Below are 12,104 nucleotides of genomic sequence, written 5' to 3' on the forward strand. Positions count from 1 at the left end.
CTCCTCTGATGCTGCTTGGCCTGCTGTGTTCATCCAGCTCTACACCCTGTTGTCTCAGATTCTCCAGCATTGGCAGTTCCTACTATCTCTGCAACAGTTGTACATATTAGTTTGCCTGCTGTTTAGGACTCAGAATCTTTGAAACAAGAATACCCAGAACTCATCTCAATTTGCATTCTTCCATGTTGAGCTTGTTTAAAATCCTGTCGAGAAAGTATAAGAGGTACAGCATTATGTTTTTTTTCTGTATCAATTTACATTAACAGGCCTTTAAACAAAAGGTGAAGACAGACAGAATTGTGGCCAGGTGTCTGAAGCATTAGATGAAGTCACAATATATTAGGGATTAGATTTAGTGCTCATAAAAGATCCTCTGCCAAACAGCAGAGTAATACATTCGGTATGATGTGGTATGACATTCCTGTTCTTATAAAAGAACAAAGGAATATAATCAGTCAGATTTTTATTCTCCTTATCCCCGGGAAATCTTGTTTACTTGGGTGCACAGGAGTGGGGTAAAAGAAGATGGAGGTTCAGGAACAGCTATTTAAATGAAATACGAGCACACAGACATCTTCTTGCAGGTAAAATTTGCACTTCAAATTGTATCTAATTATAGTTCTAGTATCTGAACAACTACCTACAAAAATTACAGAATAACAATATTTTATCATTGCGAATTTATTTTTACATAAGAATATTATTCACCTTACCACTGCCTCCCCAACATGCTGTCATTCTTGTTGACGGTATCTTGTTGAAAGTGAGAATTTCTTCAAAATATTTGTATAGTGTAAAAGATTTTAAATGAAATATTCTGTGATCTTGGCCTAGTAATTTAGAACATGTAGAAAAAGAAAGAATAACATTTAACTTCTGATAGTTATGTGTGACATATGCCAATATCTCTGTCCTCAGCCAAATGAAGATAATTTCCCCCAAGATGCGTGCTCGGTTACTGCATCGCTATTTACAAATAATTTGGATATAACTGTCCTCCATGAACCATATATTTTGCTAGAGAAATCATTTTGTTTTCATTGGGATGATTTGCTGTAGCTTCAGTTATCGATGAGTTTTGATTGGTGCAGACACAGCTGATAGAGTTCTTGTAGATATTCATGTCATCTAGATTCTGTAAATTGACTCTGTTTGCTTTGCTGAGGAAATCAACTGAATTTCCTTTGCCATTTTCCTCATTTACTGTAACGTACACAGTGTTGCCTACCTCCAACTTCTAGATTTTCCACATTGATGTTAATAAACAGTCCAATCATTACTAACCAATTCTCCAAGATAATTTTATTACTCATTGAAAAATTCAACCATCAATTTCTGAGTACTCCTTGCACTGGTCGATAATACCAAAACTACAGTTTGTAGACTTAAGAAGCCTTTCTGTTGCTATAATAGTTCATAGCTGTACAGTGGCTCAAGGGTTAGCAGTGCTGCCTCACAACACCAGGGACCTGGGTTCAATTCCAGCTTCAGGATTGTCTTGTTAAAGACTGATACGGCTGTGCTGGTGTCAATCTCCGTTAGAACCAGGTGACAATTTCACATTGGGCAGCACGGTGGCTCAGTGGTTAGCACTGCTGCCTCACAGCACCAGAGACCCAGGTTTGACTCCACCCTTGGGTGACTGTCTGTGCGGAGTTTGCTCATTCTCCCTGTGTCTACGTGGGTTTCCTCCAGGTGCTCCGGTTTCCTCCGACAGTCCAAAGATGTGCAGGCTAGTTGGATTGGCCATGCTAAATTGCCTGTAGTGTTCAGGGATATGTAAATTAGGTGGGTTATGCGGGATGGGTCTGGGTGTACTTGTTGGGCCGAAGAAGAGATGCTGTGATATTTCCTTCCCATTGACTCAAAGTGCTGAAAGGTTACACTGTACTTTAAAAATAAGAGTGGTTAAATTTCTTCAGTTCTCAGTCTACATTGTATGTAGACAAAACAATTTGTAAGCTTTAGCAGTCCAAACTGATTAGATTATTGCCTTTTGGAACATATATTACCTGTGTTTCCTTTGTTTAATTTTACTATGTTTTAAGTTCCAAAAAGTGCAATTTCATAAGAAGCAGCTACTGGTAATGTTTTAACAACTGGAATATGATCATCATTTTTCCCCACAAACTTCTTTGATTTATATAAAAGCCTATCAATACTGCACAAAAAGGAGTGATTTTATTTGAATAATTCTCACTTATTCTAGCTCAGGTTGTCAATAGGATATGAGGATGCATTTTTGAATGAAGCAGTGGGTCTCATGATCAGAGTGACTCATTACCAGCAGATAGACTAGCCAGGGGAATAAAAATGCTAGCCACCCTTTTGAAATTCTGTGCATATGGTCGTGTGTGGTGTCAGATATGTGTCTCAAGGTATTGCTCAGTACGGTACAGTTTATTTGCTACGAACTACAGGCTTAATGTCTCTCAATTGAATAATCAGTGGTATTGTTCAAATTATTATTATTAGATTGCTGGTTGAGCTTACAAGTGTCCCATTCATTTAGCGTTCCTGATAATTGGACAACCTTGTTCTCAATACTGCCATTCATATACTTGGGCAGCAGTTAGTAACCTTGATCATAAAACATTTACTAAAATAATTAGACTTGGAGATTAGATTTTTCTGTTACTTTTTATACATTTCACTTGTGCAGACCTGTGTTTGAACAACTCGGACTGAACATTCGGGCCCAGATTTCAGTGGATATTTGTAAAGGTAAAGTCACTTTAGTCTCAGAGGACCGTAGAGCTGCTTTCTCATTACAGAGAGATGATTGGTGGTGGTTTAACCTAAGGGTCAGCAAGCCTCAGGCAAGGGAAACGGTTGCGAAGGAGAGTCTTTCACGGTAACCTCAGCCAGTGTGGGAATTGTACCCACGCTGTCGGCATCACTGACCAGCCACCTGAGCTAACTGTATTTGGTGTATTTAAATTCAGAAATTGAAAATAATTGATAAAATAAATTCTAATCTCTGTTTTCCTTGGACCTTTTATTTGTTGGGATTATGGGCCTGACAAATCTGTTGTAGATCCAGAATAAACTTTTGTTTATACTTTTAATATATTTTCATACTATTTTAAATTGCATGAACTCTGAAGATGCTGGAATCAAGCCTAGTGTGTTTAAGGGAGTGGACTACTTTCTGAAAACTAAGTATGAAAGGGACTTTGATTCTTGTCTTGAATTGAGCAAAATAAATTTTCAACTTTATACATAATGATAATGAATTGTAATCGATCAATCCTTGATGACTGGTTATCTGTGGGTATTTAAGACAGTAAAACATATAAATTCTGAAGCAAGCATTACAACAAATCAACTGATTTCTGTGTGTCTGGCTTGTCCACCTGCAGCAGATGAACTTGCTGGCAGAGTCATAACTTTGTAGATATTTTTAATCAACCATGAAACTGTTCTGACATGAATTTTTCAGTTGGGGCCAATTTGGGAAAGGAAAAGAGCTTCCCAACTAGCTTTCCTGTTTTTGGATTACCTCACGGCTTCAGCATGTTACCAGGAGCTTGATCCAGTCTGGAAGAATTCTCAATACTGTGTTTACTAAGCAAGCTGCATCTGATAAGATTCCAGAGACATCTGCCTGTGTTTGGTGAGATGTGTTCTTTGTGTGCCAGAACATCAGGCCAACAGCTATCTGAGTGTCTCAAATATACGCTTATACAGTGCAAGAGCTGAGACTTATTGGCCAAAAGTATATCTTTTACTACAAGATAAATCTCTGCAGAGAGAAATCAGTTTTTTGTCTTTGCCTGGTGCAAGTGTTTATGCGTGATTTGAGTAATGTTGAATGATAAACATTTACATTTTCATATTACAAACAGTATGTTAACTGATTTTGCATCTTCATAGAAGACATTTTGATTTTTAATAAATGAACAATCTTGAGTTTATGAAAGAAACTTTGTTGATGGGATATTTTTATTTTAAGCCTAATGTAGAGAAAGCATATGATTGGCCATATTGGGAAATGGGTAAAAAAAGTTAAGTTTATATTGGGATTCGAACTGTGGAATGAGCAAGAGACAAAGATACGGAGAGACAGACAGTGTTCTCCTCCCATTCTCAGTTATAAAAATAGAAGAGTAAAGTCAAACAGAATAAAAGATGGGTTCTGATCCAAGCCTGCTACCTGCCCAATAGGTAGGTAAGGACAAAAGCCACCACATGCTGCCTCTGATCTGTCACAATTGCATGATCTTTGCCTCCAGTGGAGTTTTTGTGTATGATAAGACTATAAGACATAGGAGCAGAAATTAGGCCATTTGGCCCGTTGAGTCTGCTCCACCATTCAATCATGGCTATACATACTTTAATATTTTCTGAACTGGAAGGTCCCTTGTAGTTACTGTTTGACAAAATCTGATTCACATGGGTAGCATATGAAAATTTCCTCCTATTCATTTCAATACTTGTAATGTTTGTCACCATTTCCCAGTTTTCCATTCACTTGAATGAACCTTTCCCTTCCATAATATTCCTTAGGACGTGCTGTTGTGTCTGTGAGCATGTTTAATATTGATAAAAGAATATTTCTAAGAAGCTATTTATTGCTATTTATCTTCTTGGGTGAATCGCTAATTGAAATACTAGATTAAATGATGATTACCAGTAACAGTGTAATTTCTTGAAATTATGCCTTAATTGCAAATTAATTTAACATGTGGATGGAATTAATTTTAGTTGGGAGAGTGGGTTAGAGGAAAGTGTGCACCAGACAAAGAAATTTCTTACTATTCACTCATATTTTCCATGAAAAGAGTGAAAAAACGCGCACTCTGGAAGCTGTGCTTCCTGATTCATTTTGTCATTTATGGCTGAACGTCTCCTGCAGCCAAAAGGGCAGAGGGGAATTTTCCATCTTCCTGGTTGATATGAAAGACCCTTTAATTCTTGGGTTTGTGTTTTTTTTTCTGCCAGTTTTCTTATTAAAACACATTGATGTACCTGAATTATGTACAAATATTGAAAGCCACAAATTTCTGAAAACCACTAAAACTCTGGAGAAGATGCATTCAAAGAGTGTCTTCAAAATAATATTAGTGTTCTGTGTTAATAGCCAAAAAATTGTTGGGATCATTAGTTTTTGGGGTCATCTATGTTCTAGTTTTATAATATGGAAAGAGGACCTTTGGCCCATCCTGTCTGTGCCCGTCATGAGCACCTAACTTTGCTAATCCCATTTTCCAGCACTGTCACCTTTTATGCTATGCCATTTTGAGTGATCATCTAAATTCTTTTTAAATATTGAGGTTACCTACCTCAACCAATCTTTCAGGCAGGGAGTGCTAGATACCCCTCACCCTCTGGGTGAAAAAATTTTCCTCAAATCCCCTCTTAAACTTCCCGCTCCTTACCTTTAAATCTATTCTTCCTAGTTATCAGCCTCTTGGTGAAGAGGAAGCATGTTTCCCTGTGTACACTATCTATGCCCCTCATAATTTTGTAGACCTCAATCAGGATCCCCCTCAGTCTTCTGTGTTGTAAGGAAAATGAGCCCAGCCTTTTTGTAGCTGAAATGTTCCAGTCTAAGTAACATCCTGGTGAATCCCTTCTATACTATTTCTGATGCAATCACATCCTTCCTATAGTGTGGTGACCTCAGAACTGCACACAGTACTCGGGCTGCAGCCTAATTAACATCTTGTTTATCTCAGTCATAACCTCCTTGCTGCTGTATTTCATGCTTCAACCAATAAAGGCGACAATCCCCTATGCTTTCTTCATCGCCTGACTTATCTGCCCTGCTGTATTTAAAGATCTATGGACATGCACACCGAGGTTCTTCTGATCCTAGGGTCCTACTATTCATCTTCTAATCATTTGCCTTGTTGGTCCTGCCAAAATGTATCACCTCTTACATTTCTGAATTAGGTTCCATTTGCCCACTTGAACAAGCCTATCTATATTATCCTGTAATCTAAGGCTTTCCTCCTTGATATTTACCACACCACCAATTTTTATGTCATCTGTGAAGTTACTGATTGTACCTCTTACATCATTAGATTGTTAATGTATTCTAAAAATAGCAAGGGATCTAGCACTAAACCCTGCAGTATTCCACTGGAGAGATAGTAGGAACTGCAGATGCTGGAGAATCTGAGATAACAAGGTGTAGAGCTGGATGAACACAGCAGGCCGAGCAAGAAGGGTGACGTTTTGGACCTAGACCCTTCAGGGTTTAGGCCCGAAACGTCCGCCTTCCTGCTCCTCTGATGCTGCTTGGCCTGCTGTGTTCATCCAGCTCTACACCTTGTTATCTCTAGTATTCCACTGGATACAAGCATCCAGTCATAAAAATATCCTTTGACCATCACCTGCTCCCTCTTGTCACTAAGCCAATTTTGGATCCAAATTTGCTAAATTGCCCTGGATCCCATAGACTGTTTGCTTCTGGACCAATCTGTCATGCAAGACCTGGTCAAAAGCCTTACTGAAATCCATGCTGACTGCATCAAACACACTACCCTCACCTACTCAGCCAGTCACTTCCTTGAATCTTCAATCAAATTTGTTAGACATGATCTCCCCCTGACAAAGCTTTGCTGACTATCCTTGCTTTCTCAAGTGGCAATTAATTCTGTCCCCCAAAACTTCTTCCAATTGTTTCCCTACACTCATGTTAGATTCACTGGCCTGTATCCTTCTGGTTTCTCCATGCTACCCTTCATTTCCTCCCAATCCTTTGGCACCCTTTCTGTGGCCAGAGAGGGTTTGAAAATTAATGACCGAGCCCTTGCTATCTCTTCCTTCACCTCCTGCAGCAGCTTGGGAAATATCTTGTGTACCCAGGGATTTATCCACTATTAAGCTTGCTAAATCTGGTAATACCCCCTCACTCTCAATGCTAATTTGTTCAAGTTAATGACAGCCTCCTGTCTGATTTCTGTACCTTCATCATCCTTCTCTACAGTGAATACTGATGCAAAGTACTCCTTTAAAACTTTGGTTATGTCCTCTGGCTCCACACACAGGTTATCACCTTGTCTGCAAATGGGCATACCCTGGTTATTCTTTTGCTTAACAAAAAAAAAATGAATGAACTGCGGATGTTGTAAATCAGGAACAAGCACAGAAGTTGCCGGAAAAGCTCAGCAGGCCTGGTGGCATCTGTGAAGAAAAAATCAGAGTTAATGTTCTGAAGAAGTATCACCGGACCCGAAATATTAACTGTGAACTTTTTCTTCACAGATGATGCCAGACCTGTTGAGCTTTTCCAGCAACTTCTGTTTTTATTCTGTTTCTTATACTCTTTCCCTGGTTATTCTCTCGACCCTAATATACTTGTAAAATACCTTTTGGATTTTCTTGTATTTTACCTGCCAGTGCTTTTCCATGCCTCCTCTTCACACTCCTAATTTCATTTTTAGGTAACCCTCAGCATTTTCTACCCACCTCTTGGCTTGCGACTGGGAGGTGCAGTTGTTTAGTGCGAACCAAGCGTAGGTGTCCCGCAAAGTGGTCCCCAAGCCTCCGCTTGGTTTCCCCGATGTAGAGGAGGCCACAACGGGAACACTGATATAGTATACTACATTAGCAGATGTGCAGGTGAACATCTGCTTGATGTGGAAAGTCTTCTTGGGGCCTGGGATGGGGGTGAGGGGGGAGGTGTAGGGGCAGGTGTAGCACTTCCTGCGGTTGCAAGGAAAAGTGCTGGGTGTGGTAGGGCTGGAGGGGAGTATGGAGCGGACAAGGGAGTCCAGAGAGAGTGGTCCCTCTGGAAAGCAGATAAGGGTGGTGAGGGAAAAATGTCTTTGGTGGTGGGGTCGGATTGCAGGTGGCGGAAGTGTCGGAGGATGATGCGTTGGATCCGGAGGTTGGTGGGGTGGTACGTGAGGACTTTCCGCTTTGCGGAACACCTACGCTCGGTTCGCACTAAACAACTGCACCTCCCGGTCGCAAACCATTTCAACTCCCCCTCCCATTCCTCGGACGACATGTCAATCCTGGGCCTCCTGCAATGCCACAACGATGCCACCCGAAGGTTGCAGGAACAGCACCTCATATATTCCACTTGGGAACCCTGCAGCCCAATGGTATCAATGTGGACTTCACAAGTTTCAAAATCTCCCTTCCCCCTACTGCATCCCAAAACCAGCCCAGCTCGTCCCCGCCTCCCTAACCTGTCCTTCCTCCCACCTATCCCCTCCTCCCCCCCCAAACCCCCCCCCCCCCTCCTACCTACTAGCCTCACCCCGTCCCCTTGATCTGTCCGTCCTCCCTGGACTGACCTATCCCCTCCCTAACTCCCCACCTACACTCACCTTTACTGGCTCCATCCCCGCCTCTTTGACCTGTCTGTCTCCTCTCTACCAATCTTCTCCTCTATCCATCTTCTCTCCGCCTCCCCATCTCTCCCTATTTATTTCAGAACCCCCTTCCCCTCCCCCATTTCTGAAGAAGGGTCTAGCCCGAAACGTCAACTTTCCTGCTCCTCTGATGCTGCTTGGCCTGCTGTATTCATCCAGCTCTACACCTTGTTATCTCATGTTTATTTTGTGAAGATTTTACTTCGGTACAGCTGTGTAGTGGTTGTGGCTTATTTAGAGAGCTAGTAATCTATATATTTGAACTGTTAATTCCGAATTCAAATGCCATTATGGTTGTTTGAGAATTCTAATTTGTTGAAAAATAAAACTCCCACAAAACCTGGACATTAAAGGCTGGTATCAGTAAGCAACCATTCTTTTCTGATGCATCCTGGCACTTTGGTTCAGTTAGATGTAATTATATTTTTCCCATTACCTTTTTATAAATAGCACCAGAAATGATATGCTTGATTGCACTAGATTTCTTATTTTCCTTATCCCTCTTGACAGTGTATTGCTTTTGAACTCTGCACAGGAATGATAAAGCAACATTGCACTCTTCAAAGAAGCTAATTTGCTGTTCTTGAAAAATGCATATCGCTGTTTTGGGTCCAGGAACATCACTTAATTAATATTTATATATTGTTTCACTGTGACTGTTTTGCACTAGGATGGAATTGTTTCCAGTCAGGTTATTATTGAGGATAGTTCATAATTACAGTATGCAAAATTACTAGATGACATCAAATCCTATGAAAGCATTGATGCAAGCCAAGTAATGAACACAATGAAGTACAACCACCATATGGCTGAGTCTATTTTATTAACCGCTTGCTTACTAGAGAAAACAAATAACTGATCTGAGTAAATGATTATATATCATATTACTGTTGGTCAAGGAGAGGCCAGCACTGGTAGGCAAACCTGCAATATTCAGACTACTACATTCAGGCCGAATAACGAATCGTAGTCATACATCATGTTATAATTACTAAGCCCAAATATATTGGGTGACATGCAGAATTGACATATTTTTTGTTTCTGAAATATTTAAACAGAAATGTAGGAAAACCTCAGCAGGTCTGGCAGCATCCGTGGAGAGAAATCAGAGCTAACGTTTTGGATCCAGTGATCCTTCCTTAAAATGTCCCGAGGAAGGGTCATCGGACCCAAATCGTTAACACTGATTTCTCTCCCCAGATGCTATCAGACTTGCTGAACTTTTCCAGCAGTTTCTGTTTTTATTCGATTTCCAGCATCTGCAGTTCTTTCGGTTTTTATGTTTAAACGTTTGTTTAAGATCTAAAATCTATAAATTTTCCCTTCACAGCCTGCCTCTTCAGATACAATGCCTTGTCTCTGATCTACTTATTGTATTTGTTGCTGCTTCCTCTGTTCTTTGGACCCAGTGAACACACTGTACGAGGTAAGCTATATTATTTCTTTGTATTAAGATTAATAAAAGTTCTGAGATTAGGCAAATGAATCGAATTTAAATGCTTAATCGCTAAAAATCTGGACTTTTCTGAGAAGAATAAAGTTGAGATTTCATTTACTGCAAGTACATAGTGGCAGAAAGCCAAGTTTACTGACCTTGGAAAATGGGCCTGGTAATGCCTGATTAACCGTGCTCTATACTTCTGATTTAGGCAGTATGCTGACTTGGTGCTGCCGGCTAATTTAAACGATTGCAATGCGCATTTGGCACCAAGTATATTGTTGCGGGACTGCAAATCTCAACTGAGTGCCTCAACTTGAGATGCTAACAGCAGTTGAAATAACTAAAGTAAGGCTGCATCCCTTAAGCAAAGATTTGTTGTGAATGGAAGTCATTCTACAACTCAGAAGACGTGGAAATTAAGGTAAAGTAGGAAAAATGTCCACATGATAGATGACAGATAGAAAACACATTTGAGAACCAGGCTGAATAAAGAAAGTTCAGAGGGGAGGCGTAGAATTAAATGAGAGAAGCAAAGCGAGAGTATGAAAAGAGACTGGCAACCAACAATGTAAGGGAATCTCAAAATCCTTTTATAGGTATATAAGTAATAAAATAATGGTAAAAGGAGTAATGTCAACTGGGGACCAACAAAAGGATTTATTATGGAGGAAGAGGGCATAGCTGATGTATTAAAATCTCAAGTACTTTGCATCCTTTTTTATACCAAGGATAAAGAAACCACCTAGGCATGGTGATAGAGAAGAGGTGAACATTAATAAGGAGGAGATATTGAATAGCCTGTCTGTATTTAAAGTGGATAAGGAAGCAGGCTTGGATCAGATGCATCCAAGGATACTGAGGGAAGTAATGGTGGAAATTGTTGAGGTGTGGTGCCAAAGGACTGAGAATTGCAAATATTACCTTCTTGTACAAGAAAGGGTGGAAAGATAAATCCAGCCACCACAAGTTTAAATTTTAGAAACTTTAGCCCAAATTTTCTGAGGAATGGCAATTACACTCAGATTGCATTTCATTCCTGTTTTACTCTGGCGTTCTGCATTTCTGGATGGAAGTTCTGATCTCCAGCTTCTCCTCAAATGTAGAATGTACCTGAAATGGAGCTGCTTCTTCATATCACTGGATCATTTGGGGAAGGCAAGCCACATAATAGTTTTGGGATGGGTGAGGTAGGTGGGTGGTGAGGTCGATAAGGAAGTAGAGTAGTAGGTGGGCAGGGTGGCACCTGGTTAAGGGAGTGGGTGGTATGGGTAAGTGTCAATGATTTCTAGTCTAAGATTTCCCAGTTGACTCGCCTGTTTAGTAAGTTGAAACTGTTGGAAGTCCTGACTTGAACCTGAAATTGAAATTATTTTTGGAGGGTCTCAGGGCACTGAAGAGTTGCTATTTGGAATTCCAACCTTCCTGAGAAATTCCCATGGAGTCCTGTGTTGGAGTATGTGCAGGCCCCCACAAGACTTCCTTACAAAGTATGTTCAGTCTTCGATTATCTGCAGCCCAGAAGATCGGGGCCCATCAGGGACAAAATTAATAGTCACATGGATGAATGCAGGTTAATTAAACAAAGCCAACATGGATTTCTTAAAGAAAATTTACATTTAATTAATTTAATGGAGTTTTTTGAAAAATTAACAGAGGGTTGACAAGTGTAATGCTGTTGAAGTGACGTACAGAGACTTCTGGAAGATATTGATACAGTGCAACACAACAGACCAGTGAGTAAAGGTTAAGCTCATGGAATAAATGTGTCAGTAGCGACATGCATACGGGATTGACCAAGTGACAGGAAACAGTGTGTCCTAATTAATGGATTGTTTTTGGGCTAGAGAGTTCCCCAGGGGTCAGTTTTGGAGCCCATGCTTTTCCTGATGTACGTTAAGGATCTAGGCCTTGGTGTACGGGGTACAATTTCAATGCTTGTGGATGATACAAAGCTTGGAAGCACTGAAAGAAATATAAACTTCAATAGGACGTTGATAAATTGTTGGCATGGACAGAAAACGGGTGAAGTTTTAACGTGGAGAAATGTGAAGTGATTTGATTTGTTAGGAAGAACACAGTGAGATAAAATAAAATAAAGAATCCAATTCTAAAGGTGGTGCAGGAGTAGAGGAACATGTGTGTATGTGCATGTAACAATATTCAAAAACATGGACGGCCCAAAACATCAGGAAGTAGGGATCCTTTATTCACTGGCATCAGATCAATACAAACATGAAGGGGAATAGGATGTTATGTTGAACTTGTTTAGGACACGAATTCAACCTCAGCTGGGCTATTGGACAAACTCGCGGCACCAGGTTTTGGAAAGT

At 40.3% G+C, this 12,104-nt stretch overlaps 1 protein-coding gene across 3 annotated transcripts in view; it reads left to right on the top strand.

The window, feature by feature from the left end:
* piezo1 (piezo-type mechanosensitive ion channel component 1) overlaps nucleotides 1–12,104 on the top strand; it is a 322,059-nt gene that overhangs the window by 77,829 nt on the left and 232,126 nt on the right. For all 3 annotated transcript variants that reach the window (XM_048605766.1, XM_048605768.1, XM_048605767.1), the window contains exon 2: nucleotides 9,664–9,759. In XM_048605766.1, coding sequence (XP_048461723.1) covers nucleotides 9,664–9,759 — 96 coding nt within the window. The remainder of the gene's footprint in view (nucleotides 1–9,663; nucleotides 9,760–12,104) is intronic.

This window comes from Rhincodon typus, chromosome 15 (genome assembly GCF_021869965.1).
Source record: "Rhincodon typus isolate 14 chromosome 15, sRhiTyp1.1, whole genome shotgun sequence".
Taxonomy (NCBI): domain Eukaryota; kingdom Metazoa; phylum Chordata; class Chondrichthyes; order Orectolobiformes; family Rhincodontidae; genus Rhincodon; species Rhincodon typus.